Source organism: Lolium rigidum, unplaced genomic scaffold, assembly GCF_022539505.1.
Source record: "Lolium rigidum isolate FL_2022 unplaced genomic scaffold, APGP_CSIRO_Lrig_0.1 contig_65615_1, whole genome shotgun sequence".
Classification (NCBI taxonomy): Eukaryota; Viridiplantae; Streptophyta; class Magnoliopsida; order Poales; family Poaceae; genus Lolium; species Lolium rigidum.
Window position 1 is genome coordinate 94,318 of NW_025901270.1, and position 15,820 is coordinate 110,137.

General features: G+C 43.5%; 3 protein-coding genes and 1 pseudogene across 3 annotated transcripts; 1 reads left to right on the forward strand and 3 right to left on the reverse strand.

The window, feature by feature from the left end:
- The first annotated feature begins 1,291 nt into the window (after positions 1 to 1,291).
- Positions 1,292 to 1,400, forward strand: LOC124682015 (annotated as a pseudogene).
- Positions 1,401 to 2,048: 648 nt separating this feature from the next.
- On the reverse strand, positions 2,049 to 3,472 carry LOC124682011. Its single transcript, XM_047216779.1, has 2 exons — positions 3,196 to 3,472; positions 2,049 to 2,827 (listed from the first exon to the last, which is right to left on the reverse strand). The coding sequence occupies exons 1-2, from the start codon at positions 3,470 to 3,472 to the stop codon at positions 2,049 to 2,051; spliced, it is 1,056 nt and encodes a 351-aa protein (XP_047072735.1).
- Positions 3,473 to 4,161: 689 nt separating this feature from the next.
- LOC124682010 lies at positions 4,162 to 6,471 on the reverse strand. The gene is made up of 4 exons (XM_047216777.1): positions 6,328 to 6,471; positions 6,133 to 6,226; positions 5,522 to 5,731; positions 4,162 to 5,142 (listed from the first exon to the last, which is right to left on the reverse strand). The coding sequence occupies exons 1-4, from the start codon at positions 6,421 to 6,423 to the stop codon at positions 4,442 to 4,444; spliced, it is 1,101 nt and encodes a 366-aa protein (XP_047072733.1). The 5' UTR covers positions 6,424 to 6,471; the 3' UTR covers positions 4,162 to 4,441.
- Positions 6,472 to 7,695: 1,224 nt separating this feature from the next.
- On the reverse strand, positions 7,696 to 12,444 carry LOC124682012 (CDP-diacylglycerol--serine O-phosphatidyltransferase 2). Its single transcript, XM_047216780.1, has 12 exons — positions 12,281 to 12,444; positions 11,451 to 11,516; positions 11,239 to 11,298; positions 10,972 to 11,062; positions 10,750 to 10,804; positions 10,580 to 10,659; positions 10,358 to 10,474; positions 10,178 to 10,262; positions 9,481 to 9,572; positions 8,397 to 8,650; positions 8,168 to 8,256; positions 7,696 to 8,076 (listed from the first exon to the last, which is right to left on the reverse strand). Exons 1-12 carry the CDS (start codon positions 12,442 to 12,444, stop codon positions 7,949 to 7,951), a joined length of 1,281 nt encoding a protein of 426 aa, XP_047072736.1. The 3' UTR covers positions 7,696 to 7,948.
- Positions 12,445 to 15,820: the final 3,376 nt, after the last annotated feature.

Here is a 15,820-nt window from a genome sequence, read left to right on the forward strand (position 1 = left end):
TGCTATATTAATTGATTTGTAGAATCCCAATACAAATTTGTGTACAAGATTTATTTGATACTACGTACTAACTTTTTTCGTGATGTGCGCTATGATACAGTATCTACCTATGATACTCTAATCGCCTCTCTCATCCATAATTACCTGCCACATCAGCATTTTTGGTGAGGCTATGATACATGATACTAGGTATGATACTACACTATGGCTAGCCTTATTCGAGGTGAGCGTCCAAATAGACCAATTGGTAACGCCGGTGGAGATGCTGAGAAGCGCGCGTCTGTCCGAACAAATTCAATCTGGGCAGGAAGGTAGGGTCTCGTGCACGCTGCATGGTCATGCTTCATGCACGTAACATGCAGCGCATGCTACGCATGCAGCTATACGATCGTAGCTTTTTCTATGAAAGAAGCTGGCCTTTTGCTGCATGCATTCTCTTCCAAGCAAAGCGATTAAAGCGAGGTAGCCGGGTCGCGCGTGCGTGCATGGAGCGTGGTGGGGATCAATGGAATAACCAGTAGGCATAATCGATCGGAGCCGACGGCGCGCCACCGCGAGTCCGAGAGAGAAAGGAAAAAGGTGGTACTCTGCTCCGGCCACTCGCCGGAAAGCGGGGATCGCGGGGTGTTTAATATGCTCAATCATTGGGCACTCAACTCCTTCTCCTCCGTCGTCGTCAACCACGTACAGCGGGTGACCAGGTCCCGACACTCTTGCCTGCCCGCCGCACGACACGGGAGCGGCGGACGCATGTTCGCGCGCGACGTACTAGGCCGCACGCGCGTGCTCGCGGCGGCGGGTGGGCGCCGGAGCGGCTTTCCTGGGCGGGTGCCTTTGCGTGCGGGTACGTGCGTGTCGCGGCATCGACCGTAGAACGAGCCCGGCCTCCGCGCCGTCGCCGCTCTTCCGGCAAGTGGTCACATCCGCCTGCCGCACGACGGACGGCGTGCGCACCGCCGCCCGCATGCAGCTTTAGTTATACGTGGCCGAGCTTGGCGTGCAAAGCAGCATCGGCACGCGCACGACGGCGCCCACCTCGGCATGGGGACGCGCTGCCGCGGTGACCAGCTACCAGCGCGCGCGAGGCCCTCGGACTATTTCTCGGGCTAAAACATTCACAACGCATTGCTGGTTCCTTGGGCCGAGGCCTGGGCAAGGTAACAACAGCCTACCCAACTGCAGCAGTGCCAGTAGACGATTGATCGATTAGTACCACCTCGCGGATTTGCGAACGATGGTTTGCTGGGAAGAGCTATAAGGTGGAGTGCAGCTCCTCTAGCAGAGAGCACGGAGCTGCGTGGTGAGCACAAAGCGAACTATTCTTTCGCCTTTTACTAAAGAATACCGTGTGCACACCACAATCAGCAGCATACGCTAATTTTTCTAAGGGTGTTCTTCCTAATAGGAAGGACCCCATCAAATCCAAAACTGAAATTAGGTTTAATCTTGGACAAAGTACAGTGGCAAAGCAGCCAACCAATCTTTAGCAGAGAACAATGGCAGCTGGCCTGCTCTGTATAACAACGAAATTTAAAACGAAACAAATTTGACAGCTACGGCCTTTTAGCACCAAATGTCACGAGCCAGCTAGTACAAAAGAAACCGAAAACCTTCCAGTCTTGCCAACCTAAACCATCCAATACAGAGATGCAGGGTGCTTGCACCCACATCCATTTAGCACCAATCCTGTAAACATTTATTTATTCTACTCATGATGCTGCCTCAACGCACCAAGAATAAGCACAAAGCACTTGTTCAAACAAGAAAAGGAGATTTGAGCACTCTACACAGAGGACATTGATAATTCAGAAAACAGGACTAGATTCATCAGGTAACTAACCAACTTCATCTAGCAGTAGTCTTAAATACTACACCAACCAGATTTATCTTGCATCAATCTTGTATATTACAACAAGTTACTATACTGCCTTTAATACACCAGAAATTGCAAGAACAAACTAAGCACTAAAGCATTCCTTTTTCTTCTCAGTGGAAAAGTACTAGTCACTTGTCATCTGGTTTGACCAACAAAAACTTCATAACTTGGACTAGAAGATACATTTGACCATTGCTCTTATAACCAGAAGACATGGCATAACATTGTAATCAAGAGTCTTCTTCAGCAATAAGGATTGGCTGATGGAAAGATTTTTCATTCCGTTCGCCACATCCTTTGCAATCTCTTCCTCAAGAGGTCCCAGGGACTTCTCAAAACCTCTAAATGCTGCAAAGGTGTTCTCAGGCGAGCCACCGAGGTTTCCTATTTCCTTGCACATCCCGTTGATGCCATTGTATAGTCTTTTGATGGAGGACTGCATCTCAGACGGATCTTGTGTATACACGCAGGCTCCAAACTCGTTCACTTGGTCAGCAATGTCCCTGCAGCAGCTAAGCATATTTTCCATTGACTCGACTTTATCCTCATTAGCACCTCTTTTGTTGCCAGAGCTCTTAAGCAAGCCTGTTATGAAACGAATTGTTTCTTTCACCGCAACGAGGGAGTCTAATGTCACGGTGATAATCAACTTGGCAATAATCTCCTCCTCGGTGAAGTCGTCATCTACCTCAATACCAGATGATGATTCATCGTTATCCGATAAGGTCATGTCAGCTTCTCCATTGGAAGATGATTTTTCAGCTGTGCTATCACCAAGCGGGAGCTCTTTCATCTCCCGGAGGATATCCTTTAGACAGACGCGTATCTCAGTCATAGCTCGCTCTGTAGCGATACAGTTGGTTGTAGGCACCTTTTTAAGAGCAAGACACGCTTCCCATACAGTTCCTGTAACCGGAGGTATAGTATTTTTCCGGTCAGGATTCCCAGATTGTGCATTTCACATGAAGAAAGTATTAGCCCTGATTCTAACCATCTTAAACATGAAAAAATATGGATTTAAAATGTTATCCGAAATATACTCAAAGTCTAAAAACTGTCTGAACATGTTAGCAACATTCTCTTCCATTTTTCTAATGGAGCGATATTTTCGCTATTTCACATGTCCTTTACTAATGATTACAATACTAGTTACCCACTCATGAACTATAATCACAACAAAAGTAGAGGCAAAAAATACTGATAAATATGTAAGCTAATCCTTTTTATTGTATCTGTATGAAAAATAGACCAGGAATTTCTATCATGTGAGTTATTTTTCATCAATAAAATTGCTTCACAGGATGCTGGATGTTACATACCGTAGGCAGAAACAGCAAGCTTGAACAACGAGAAGCTGGAATCCACCACGCCCTTCGCAGAAGTAGTGATATACTTGCGAAGAGTAGGACCAGCACCATCCGTGCTTCCGTGGCAAGCCAAAAGGAAACCCTGCAGGACGTTGAAATACGCAGCAATGATCTTTTTCAGTGTTTCTACACCAGGCAAGTCTCCACTCCAGACCATCCCAGCTACAATGAAAACAGTCTTAACAAATTGAATTTTGAGCTCAAGCTTAGACAAAACTGTCCAAGTCATGTTGTTAATCACACTTGAGTGCAGTAGCAATGCAACCAACCAATCTGTAGCAGAGAACATTGGCAAAAGCCATGATCTGTATATAAACAAAATTTAAAACCTAAAACATTGATAACTAGCACCAAATACAGAGAACTTAGCCAACTACCAACTACAAATGAAACAAAAACTTTCAGCCTTGCCAACCTAGCCATCGAAATGTAGAGTTGCAGGATGGAGCACCCATGTGCATCTAGCACCAATCTTGTACTACACATTTACAACCACTGATGGAGCTGCCTCAACATACTTAGAAGAATAAGCACACATTGTTTTATTTAAAAAAGAAAAATGGATTTGAGCATTCCAACAAATATGAAGCAGAAAACATTGGCAGCCGCCCAGCTTGGTATTCAAGCAATATTTTGAAACGAAACACATTGACAACCAGGTTATCCAACTAGTACAAAATAAGCACTGACACGTTTCAGTCTTGCCAACTTTACCCATCAAAATACAGAGATGCAGGGTGGATCACCCATGTGCATCTAGCACCAATATTGTACACATTTACATCTACAGATTATGCTGCCTCAACACACCAAAGAATAAGCACAATACATTGTTTTTTTTAGCAAGAAGATTTGAGCATTCTACAAACAAGACATATTATATATGTCTGACATTCTTAGCTACTTCAGAACAGGACAGGATTCAACGGGTAACTAATCAACTTAATCTTAGCACCCAGATTTATCTTGCATCAATCTTGCATATTACACCAAGTTACTGTACTGCCTTAATACACCCAAGATCGCAAGACCAAACTAAGCGCTAACCATTCCTTTTTTTTCTCAATGGAAAGAACTACACACTCCTCATTTTGTTGACCAACAAAAGCTTCATAACTCGAGCTAGAAGATACATTACAGCATTGCTAAGAACTAGAAGACATATCATAACATTGCAATGAAGCACCTGCTTCGGCTATCAGGATTGGCTGATGGTAAGATTTTTCATCTCGTCCGCTACATCCTTTGCTATCTCTTCCTCGAGATCTCCCAGTGACTTCTCAAACCTTCCAAATGCTGCAAAGGCGTTCTCAGGCAAGCCACCGAGGTCTCCTATTTCCTTGCACATCCCCTTGATGCCATTGTACAGTCTTTTTATGGCGGACTTCATTTCAGACGGGTCTTGTGTGTAAACGCAGGCTCCAAGCTCGTTCACCTGGTCAGCAATGTCATTGCAGCAGCTGAGCAGATTTTCCATTGACTCAACCTTATCCTCATTAGCACCTCTTTGGTTGCCAGAGCTCTTAAGCAAGCCAGTTATGAAACGAATTGTTTCTTTCACCGCAGCAAGAGAGTCTGATGTCACGGCGATAATCAACTTGGCAACAGCAATCTCCTCCTCTGTGAAGTCGTCATCTACCTCAATATCAGACGACGATTCATCGTTATCCGATAAGGTCATGTCAGCTTCTCCACTGGAAGATTTTTCAGCTGTGTTATCACCAATCGGGAGTTCTTTCATCTCCCGGAGGACATCTTTTAGACAGACACATATCTCGGTCATCGCTCGCCCTATAGCGATACAGTTGGTCGTAGGCACCTTTTTAAGAGCAAGACACGCTTCCCATACAGTTCCTGTCACCGGAGGTATAATTGTTTTCCGGTCAGGATTCCCAGATTCTGCATCTCACACACAAAAAAGGTATTAGTCCTGATTCAGACCATCTTGAACATGAAACTTTTTATATTTAAGACGTTGTGTCAAATTATACTCAAAGTCTCAAAACTGTATGACCATGTTAGCAACATTTTCTTTCTTTTTCTAAGGGAACAACATTCCTTTTTATGCGCTAATCCACATTTCCTTTAATAGTGATTACACTACTAGTTACCCAGTCATGAACAAGAATCACAATAAAAGTAGAGGCAGAAAAGACTAAAAAAATATGTAAGCTACTCCCTTTTACTGTATCTGTATGGAAAATAGAACAGTGAGTTCGATCATGAGAGTTATTTTGCATCACCCAAATTGCTTCACAGGATATTGGATGTTACATACCGTAGGCAGAGACAGCTAGCTTGAACAACGAGAAGCTGGAATCCGCCACGCCCCTCGCAGAAGTAGTGATATACTTGTGAAGAGTAGGACCAGCACCAACCGTGCTTCCATGGCAAGCCAACAGAAAACCCTGCAAGACGTTGAAATATGCAGCAATGTTCTCCTTGAGCGCTTCTACACCAGGCAATTCTCCGCTCCAGACCATCCCAGCTACAATGAAAACAGGCATAACAGTAAGTCAACAAAGCCAAAGATAAAATCATCGACAACAAACGTGTCGCACAAAATTTGGATTGCATAGATAAATCATCAACAACAAACGTGTTGCACAAAATATGGACTGCAAGAATTACGCTGACCCCTAGTTAGAAACAGAATGCAAACAATTTAGCTCTTCGCATAAGCAAACCAAAGCATATGAACTGCAGCAGATTGGATTCAGATAAAAACCCTACTTGTTCCTAAATTGTGATCTTACCAGACATGTCAAGCAATTGAATCTATGCTCACCGACAGAAATTCCAACAATTCTAACTAGAAGCTCGTGGTTGTCACTCCAGGTCTCCAGCGCACAAAACCAGTCCACGAAATCGAAAAAAGTTCAGACTCACCGACTGTAGCCTGCCTGGAGACCACATCGCCGAGCGCGACGACCTCGGACCAGACGGTCCGCTCCAATCCCGCAGGAGCCGCCACCGACATCATCTGCGAAAATTAATTAAAAAAATAACCATGTAATCGATCAAATGAGGTGTTACAGGTAGGATTAGAGCTCCGCCGTGACCAGGGATTCATGGGGAACATACCTGGATGGTGTCCGTGATGGTCTGGAGATGCGGCTGCAGGAACCGCGACAGCTCGCCGCCACCCTTCGCCGCTTTCTTTCCACCTTTCTTTGACATGGCGGCGGCGGATGTGTCGCCGGAGCGTCGCGTGGGTAAACCAGGTTGCAAAGACGGCGAGAAAGAGGGGAGCAGGCGGCGGCCGGAGGCGCGGGTTTTATTCGGCTAGGGCTTGGGTCGTCGTGTGTGCTTGGAGATTCGTGCTTCCTTTTCTCCCAATTCGTTTTTGAGTGATTCCTTCCCACAATTTAAGTCGAACTGTTCGGATGTCTCCTAAAAACTCAAATTCTTAGAAAAACTCAATTCAAGTCTAATCCTAGGTTCAGATGTCCAAACCTAGGATTAGACTTGTTAACAACAAATCACACATCAACTACCGCCGCCTCCGGTCATCATACCGCTCGATTTATATTGTTTCGTTTATTAGAAATTTCTGAACTTTTAAAAATATTTGAAAAGGACTAGTTTATGATACTTGGGTGCCACATCATCACTAACCGTGGACCCAGCCATCATATTTGTTGTTAACAAGCCTAATCCCAGATTTAGACTTTTATGCAACCAACCACATGTAAAGTTGGTGTTTTATGCAAAAGATACGAAGAGTGAGTAGTTTGTGCCAACAACGAGTGATTTGTGCAATTTCCTCTCCACCGGTGGTCAATCCCCACGATCTCCATAAAACATGTAATCTAGATCATTTGACCCTTGCAACAAAGCCCCACCTGAATTTTATCCCGGTGGATCAAAACTATACAAAAAAGTATCACAACATTTCGAAAACATCGATTCAGTTGCAGCAAACAAATACGAGTATACAATAGATCTAGATGCAACAAAATCATCCAAAAGAAAGTCAAAACACATATGCAGCATGACAGATCAACGTTTGTAGCACCTCACGAAAAAAATTATAGCATCAAAGCAAATATTTGCCGCACATGCCGAGAATTGTTGCAACACCTCGCTCACACATTCGCAGCTGAACGTCCGCGAGTTTGCAGCACTTTGAATACACTCATGCGACATCACAAATTTCATGGCAGCAGGCTCGCGGAAATAAACTCAGATGATCAGCTCACTAGATCCCCGACAGCGCCGGATCAGACAGCCACGGATCATCTCCCATAGTATCGATTCTTCCTAAAGCTCCCCTGTGTCATCTATTTTTGAGGTGCCACCTCAACCTCCATGGAAGCGAGCTCCCCTTCCACATATCTGCAGGTTGTTAGGAAGAGAGAGAGAAAGAGGGTATGAAGGTGGATCGGTTGTACCACAATGTTTCCAAATAAGAGAGCAATAAACAGAAATAATTTGTTAAGATAAAAAAACTGTCCAAATCAATGTTGTAATCTTGATTTATTGGTTCTTTACGTCATGCCCTGTTACATTATTATTGATTGATCTCGAATTACTCAATCTTATGATGCTGGCAAGAATGAGCTATAGTGACACACCAGGAGCACCAGGAATTTGGCTCCACTAAGGTTTAAGTTACATCATATATGTACAGCCTATGTATAAAAAGGTATATTGAGAAGCAACTTTGAAGTGATCTGAGTAGAAAACATTCTTGATGAATCCATCAGACATTCTTTCTCCGAAATTTTTGGTGGTTCCTCCACGACCACACAAGCAAGAATATCAGGAACGCTGCCCCCGCCGAGCTCCAAAATATTACCAGCCAAGTAGGCATCGGATCATGAAACAGCCCTGCCAAAATTTCAGTTCATGTAAACACTCCATCTGCCAGATGTGCGGCACGACAAATCCCAAGGTTTAGCAGGTGAAAAGGGGAGCTCACCATGCCCAAACTTCATGCAGATAAGAAGCTCCACTATGCATATGGCCACAGATAGCCAGCAGAAGGCCCCAACCTTCTTCACAGGTTTGCTGAGGTGATAAGAATCAAGTCTAGATGTTAAAACCCCAGAAGAAAAAAAGCTAAGAGATGGCGCACTGTTCATGTGTGCTTAATTTCATGTGTGCTTAATTTGCTAATAACAAGTTTGCACAGAAAAACTGAGAGGTACCTGTCTTGCAAGTAGGAATTGTACTCACGGATTGTCGGAATCGCAACCAGCCACCAGAGGATCAATCTGTACACAACCAAGGGATTCCTCGGAGGGATCCACAGGCAGAATTTAAGGAAAAATGTGTTGAGCTCCACCATCATGAAAATGACGCAGAGGAACAACACTTGGATGAACCTCAACGGCCCCATAAACGGCTGCCATTGATCCTTGTCCCACTGTGCAGGAGTGAACTGGCTCAATGATCTTTTCACCTGCAAATGGAAAGGGGAGGAGTAGATGATGTAAGAAGACCGAATCAAAACTAACTAATCTGTTGTTTGGACAGAAAGCTAACTAGTCTGCACAACTGAGCTTCAAGATTCAACACAAATGTACATAGAAAACAGTGATGACATCTTATGCTGAAACAATTTTCGATTGTTCACTTAACTAATATAAATTCAGTTAACAGTTCACGTGGATAAATTGTAGAAGGATGATGATGAGCATAATTTATTTTAAATAACATTTCCGTTCTCAGACTCTACCAACCTTCCTTCCTTCCAAAACAATGTTTTATTAGGCCCTATCATATCAGTTGTTTAGCTGGACCAAGACTGATTATCAAGTTTGGTTGTCTGTAACAGGCTGTAACTATTCACATGTGACATGTGGGGCAAGTACCAGATAAATGCATAGATAATTGGCATGCAGCAGATAAATTATGAGGGGGAAATCAGGGATCAATAATGACAAATGACAGATTTGAACAGCGCAACATATCAGCCCCACTGGGATTTCCTTGCATGCTGCCTGGTATCTCACATACAAGAAGTCAAAGCAATTCACTTTTTCTCAGTAACTTGCTGACAGCAATGTTTCATGGAGTTACTCGTCAGAGGCTGTCATAACTCAAAAACATTATTCAGATGTAATAATGTTTGGAAAACAAAAGGAGACCGTAGGAATCTGACAAGCGACAAGTACATGGTCTTCGTCACTCACTGTGGCTAAAGAACACTGACGTGCTCATTAGGAACTGTAACTGGATCATGAGACAAGGTATCCATTGGTCTGTTAATGTATTTTTCAGTGAACATACCTTACCCATGATGCTGGGCTGTCGGCTCAGTCCAACCCATTCATACGTTTTACCGTCGAAGTAACGGACTGTATGCATTCCCGCCCAAATACCTGAATCAGAATACAGGAATTCAGTCAAAGGCTACACCAGCAACAGAATAAGCATTGTAAGCTCACAGAAAATTGATAGCCAACTCTTGCTGTAGATAAAGATGTGGTTTACTACAGTGCAAGGACGTTCAAATCCAATGTCATGAATATTCAATCTGATGAACACCATTGGGTTTCCGTGCACACAGATTAATAATTAAAGTTAGCAGTTCCATCAACATAAGGGCAATCGATGTTCGAAATAAACTGTAAAATAATATAATATAATTTGTGTATTAATCAAAGACTTGTTACACTAGTGGTAGTTTCTGAAGCAAAAGAACAAAAGAACCTACATTTTCATTGTGAAGAAACAAGTATCCTATGTAGCATTCAGCAATATGTCGATCTGGCACTACAGTCTATAGCTTCCTTGGATACATCACATCAATGTTTTTTATGTTATCATGTTACAGTTGATAAGGTCAGATTCAAAGAAACTGGATCAAATCATGCAATTAGAGAAGGTTTCTAACATGCACAATCTATTGCAGGAGAACTTTAGATCACAAACATATCAGGAATGCTATACAAAGTAAAAAAAATATGAATGCTAGATGTCTCACCAAACCAATTGCAGATCAAGATGTCCAAGATAATACTATCCCACCAACACTCATTAAAGTTTGGCAACATATGCCGGAATGTAAGCTGCAAAAGATCATAATAAGCACACATCACTTTCAAAGACAGCAATAAGAAGACAAAAACAATAACTTCTTGAAGACAAGACGACCAGATCTAACCTCCATTAGCTCGAAGCCGATCGACAAAACCCATAGGAGAGATTGATTCCGTATCATCACAGCCTTACCCCACCAGCCCAAGACGTGGGCAACAACAAATTCATCAAACAATGTCTCCTATACATTGATCATCGAGCCGTCAAATTTGGTGGAGTTAATGATAGCAACAATAATAAGTAGTCCATGTTCGTAAAAATGGGAAGGTTCACATGGAAATCATACATAAATATTTATGAACTTGTTTTTAGGGTTTTCTGGAACATACAGACGACAATCGACTCCATAGGATCTCTCTGGCAATTCTGCATTGGGGTAAGGAAAGGAGGGGTTTATTAACATCTACATTTTAGTTCGATGTTTCCATGTGAAACTAGTTCAGACAAGGACATTACCGACTCCAAGATCAGGAGAAAGGTGCTTCATGAACTGGCGAGCGTCATCACGATTCTGAAAATAAGCAAACAAAAACTAGAATCACATGAGAGGGCAATTTAAACATCCAAGCTGTACAAACACATGCATGAATACGGCATTTAGTCTTAAGTGTCAAGATCAAGTAGATTGGGTAAACAGAATGGCAACAAAACAGTAAGCAAATAGTGCAAATAGCTAACCTGGAAAAGAAGAAATGTAAGAGCCACAAGGTAAACAACCGCCAGCCCATGCACCAGACGCCAGACAGCAGGATGTGGCCGAATAAGTATCCTGTCACAGGATTGCTGAATTATTGTCTATCATCCACAAAAATCAGAAGACCAAAGCATAGTTACAAGGATCATAAACCATGCAGAAATCAATAGATACTGCAACGCATATGATTATGAAGCACTAGTGGGTTTGGTTAAAATTTTAAAAAAATGGATTGCAGAAAACAAACTCACGTAGATGGTGCCTGGAGGGTACAGTAGGCGAGGAAGACTGCAATCATAGCCAGAACACCCCTGGAAAGCGCCGCGAGAAACAAAACCATGTCAGCGTCACTCACTCTCCCCAATCATTGTCCGAAGAGTAGGCAGCATCAGAAGGAAGCATTTCCCGGTTGTGATGAGCAGGACAGTAAAAAAGAAAAATCAGGTGGGTTCAGCCATACTACCTCTTGATAGATGTGACGCTGCTGTGAGAGGCAGCACCCTCTGGATCCAGAGCTCCACTTGCCCAGCTGAAAGGGGAAACGATTGAATCGGAGGAGGTCAGTGGCAGTGTCACCACATTTATTCAGCGCAAGCTACTGAATTCATTGCTTGTCCCATATGAGTTATCACTTAATAGAAGGCAGCTCGAGCAAATCAAGAGGACAACAGACCGCATTTCTTCAGTACAAGTTACTGAGTTACTAATTGCTTGTCCCGTGTGAAGCATCTTTGGCATAACTTGGCAGTCAGGTTACTCAAGCAAGGAGTATTTAGCTCTAAGCTTGATGGGGGTGTCATTGTCGTCCTTCCATAAAGCAACAGTGTTCTAGAACGAGGTGAAATGCAGATGAGGGACAGAAGAAGAATATTTCAGACGAAATTGGCATGAGATATTCGAACAGGATTTTGATTCTCCCACCCACTCCTAGCTAATAGTGCTATCTGACTTTGATCATTGGAAATTTCATCATGCTTTAATCATTCAAAAGTTCAATCCTTTGGCACAAACCAGTACAGTGGTAAATTCGCACTCCAAAAAATTCTTTTCTGAAAAAGAATCCAACCAAATAAAAGGCACGATTGCCTTTCGACTGTCTGACACTGTTGCAGCACCTGATATATCCCTGGACGGCCTTGTACTTGCCCAAACGCACACGTTTTTACCTTTTTACCACATCTTGTTGACGCATGCACGGAGAATTTTTTCACAGCCACACGGAAAAGAGAGAGAAAGGAAGTCGAAACTTGCCACGAACACACGGGAGGAATCAATGGAGAAGGGTTTACTTACATGAGAAGGCAGGCGCCGACGAGGAGCACGGAGATGGTGCGCGGCTTGTAGAGCCATGCCGTCCACGGGTCGTACTCCTCGGCCGCGCCGCCGCCATCGTCCGGCGTCGCCTGGGGACTCCGCCTCTCGTCGCCGTGCCTCGTCCTCTGCCTCGCCGCTTCCATGCCTCGACCCCGAAGCAGGGGATCGAACGGCAGAACGGACGGCCGATCGGTGGTGGCGACGACAGAGAGACTCAGGAGGCAAAACGCCAAGCCGGTCGCCGGCAGTTTCTCGTCAGCATATAAAGAGAGAGACTGCCGGCCAGCAGGGACAAAGAACTCGGGAAATCGAGGGGAGCTGGGTTCCAGCTGTTGGCGCGCGCGGAAAAGGATAATTGGCGGGGAGGGAAGCGGCGGCGCGAGGGGTTTGGGTGGGAGAGAGCGATCGGAAGGAGACCGATGGGAGGAAGAGGATGACGACGACGCGCGCGGGGAAGAGGCGGCGGCGGCTACTTCTTCTCTCTTTCTTTAAAGGAGCCGGTGAGAGTCGGAGGGAGAGAAGCGAGACGATGGATTAGGGCCACTTCTTTTCGGTTTCTCCGTTGGCTTCTGGAAGAAGCTTCTCCCCACCACCTTCTCCTAGAAGCTCGAATCCAAAATTTGTTTTGGCTTATAATCTAGTTTGATCTAAACTCGAGTATAAGCCAGAACAAATTTGGCATCAGAGCTTCTGGGAGAAGTAGGTAGGAAGAAGCTTCCCCCATAAGCCATCGTAGAAGCCGAAAAGAAGTGGCCTTTAGTGTGTTTCCACGTACCACGCGGCGGCGCCACGGAAATCACGGAATCACCGTTCCGTTTGCCCCACCTGTAACAGCGCAGCCCCCCTACTGTCTGGCAGGTCCCCGGCCGGCTTCCTGGGGTCAGCTGGCACGTACCCGTGGTAGTGGAACCATTTTTCGTTGCCCAATACAACAACCACTTTGGTTCCCCGTGAGTATCTTTTTTTCTTTTTATACCAACAAGGTTTGTTCCGTTCCGTAATTACAGACGATGTATTTGAGGACCATGCGCCACAAATGTCTCCGTGTCATGTGCCATGTGTTTATACATTGTGTTTGCTATCCTTTCCGTTTCTATACCGAATCAGCGACAACTAATATGAAATAGAGGAAGTATAGGTTTATACATGCAATGTGTGCACGATGATTATAAATTTTGTATCTAGAAGAGAGAGATGAAGAAACGGTAAGGACGGAAGATGAGCGAGAAAGGAAGGGATTGTTCGGCAGTGAGGCGATAACGACAAGGTGGTGACACAGGCATGATATCATTGTGATGAGGGCAGACAGCTGAGCAAGCGAGAGGACAAAGAAGTAGGAGTCAATGTATGATACTACTAAAGGATGTATCTAGAGCAACACGGCATTTTTGGTGATACTGTGCTACCGTTACACAATATGTTCCTAAAAATACGATTTGAGTCCACATACGTATACGATTCCATAAAATTTCAAACTCAAGTATATTTTTTTGTAATATACTTATGATAGTCCCAGAATTTAGATTGACTTTGGATAGTGGATTAGTCTCGGGCGGGTTGTGTATCTCCGAGATGGGAATACGATTTAGGCAAGTCACATAAGCATATGAAAAATTTACAATTTACAATAGTTCAAATTCTAAATATTTATACAATTTGTTCAAGAAAGAACACCGCTAACAAGTGGCTGAGGAAGAGAAGTTCCAAAAATGCACATTGACACTTCATACAATCTAGAATTATGTATGTGGGTACACAAAAACTTCATAACTTAATACTTATGTACCTTACAACCATCTACCAAGTTATTTGTCACATTCATGCACTCTAAAACACTGTGCACCGTTTTTGAGATACTTATGAATTCCACAAAAATGACACACAAAACCGCACTATAATAAATCTATATATTATATTTTCAAGTAACGTAATAGTAACAGTTTCTGCTTGTAGGAATCTACTAGCCAAACATTCCAAACTAAAGGGAATACATTTCCTATGATATTATACATTTGTGTTTAATGTTACAAAATGTTAACGATAAAATTATAAAAGTACAAGAAATATGTATGTTAGGATAATGATCGATCACAAATTTATGTTCTTAATTATTCTATTTAATACCTAAAAGGCACCATTCGAAGAAAAAAAATCATGCGAGGATGTATCTATAGGACCATACACATTTAAGATCATGAATATACAAGACGAAGTAAAAAAGTTCGGTATAAACTTTAACTTGGTACATTGTTACGAAGTGGCACTATTATGGGGGTGTCCGATAAATCAAACACGGGCACACAAATGCGAAGTTTCTACGCCGAGTTACTGATGTGTCTAAGAGATAAGTCCCGTCGGGGGAAGCTGGTGGGCAAATCCTGGGGTCCGCGTGTGCTGAGTTTGGCGCGGGGCGAAGCCCTACGGCGTTGGTGCGCTGCTAATGTCGAGGATGGACCACTAGGGAGGTCTGCCGCGTGCGGCGGCGCAAGCGGCGGCAGGAGTGGGAGGACATGTGAGGGTGTCGCTGCAAGGGACGAGGTCCATGGCGGCGCGGGCGTACTGGCCTAGATTTGGGCCCCTTGGGCCCCATATGGGTCGTCCAGGATCTGGCCTCTAGCCTCTGTGGTTGCCATGCTCTGGCCATCGCGTCCTCGGACAACAAGCCCCCCTGGCGACGGGGTTGCTGACGAGGAAGCCATGGGTAGAGGCAGTGTGGATGGTAAGTGTAGGTTGTTTTTGTGCTAGGAAGGTAGGAGTAGTTGTAGAAAATATTGTAGAGATTAATGTTGTTGTTGATGCTATCCACAAATTAGAAAAATACTATATGTGTTTTGTAATTAGAAACATGATTCTGGTCTCAAGACACGGGATTGAGAGACGGTTCCTCTAATCCTGAGTTTGTTTCTAAAGATGAGAAGTATAATATTTAATTATTTCTCATAAGGTTTTTGAAGGTTTTGTGAAATGTGTGAGCTTAAATTAGTTGTAGTAGTGCTAAACGTTGGAGATAGGCCCAAGAGGCAATAATAAAGTGGTTATTAATATATCTTTGTGTTTATGATAAATGTTTACATCTCATGCTATAATTTTATTAACCGGAAACATTAATACTTGTGTGTTTTGTAAACATAAAAGAGTCCCCTAGTAAGCCTCTTGTTAAACTAGCTTGTTGGTTAATAGATGATCATAGTTTCATGATCATGAAAATTGGATGTTATTAATAACAAGATCATATCATTAGGTGAATGATGTGATGGACACACACCCATAGTAAGCGTAGCATATGATCAAGTCATTTAGTTCGTTTCGCTACAAGCTTTAAGATACATAGTAACATAATCCTTCGACCATGAGATCATGTTAATCACCTGCACCGGATGGATGTTTTTATGACATCAAACACTACTTCGTAAATGGGTGATTAGAAAGGTGGCATTAAGTATTCGAAAAGTATAGGTTGAAGCGCGTGGATCAATAGTGGGATTTGTCCATCCAAATGATGGATAGATATACTCGGAC

Coding starts and splice junctions, on each gene's coding strand:
- LOC124682010 (XM_047216777.1), bottom strand. CDS start 6,423: ATGTCAAAGAAAGGTGGAAAGAAAGCGGCGAAGGGTGGCGGCGAGCTG. Junction 6,227..6,327: donor CCATCACGGACACCATCCAG/GTATGTTCCCCA, acceptor TAATTTTCGCAG/ATGATGTCGGTGGCGGCTCC. Junction 5,143..5,521: donor GCTAGCTGTCTCTGCCTACG/GTATGTAACATC, acceptor TGTGAGATGCAG/AATCTGGGAATCCTGACCGG.
- LOC124682011 (XM_047216779.1), bottom strand. CDS start 3,472: ATGACTTGGACAGTTTTGTCTAAGCTTGAGCTCAAAATTCAATTTGTT. Junction 2,828..3,195: donor GCTTGCTGTTTCTGCCTACG/GTATGTAACATC, acceptor TGTGAAATGCAC/AATCTGGGAATCCTGACCGG.
- LOC124682012 (XM_047216780.1), bottom strand. CDS start 12,444: ATGGAAGCGGCGAGGCAGAGGACGAGGCACGGCGACGAGAGGCGGAGT. Junction 11,063..11,238: donor ACCCTCCAGGCACCATCTAC/GTGAGTTTGTTT, acceptor ATCCTGTGACAG/GATACTTATTCGGCCACATC. Junction 10,475..10,579: donor ACAAGTTCATAAATATTTAT/GTATGATTTCCA, acceptor ATCAATGTATAG/GAGACATTGTTTGATGAATT.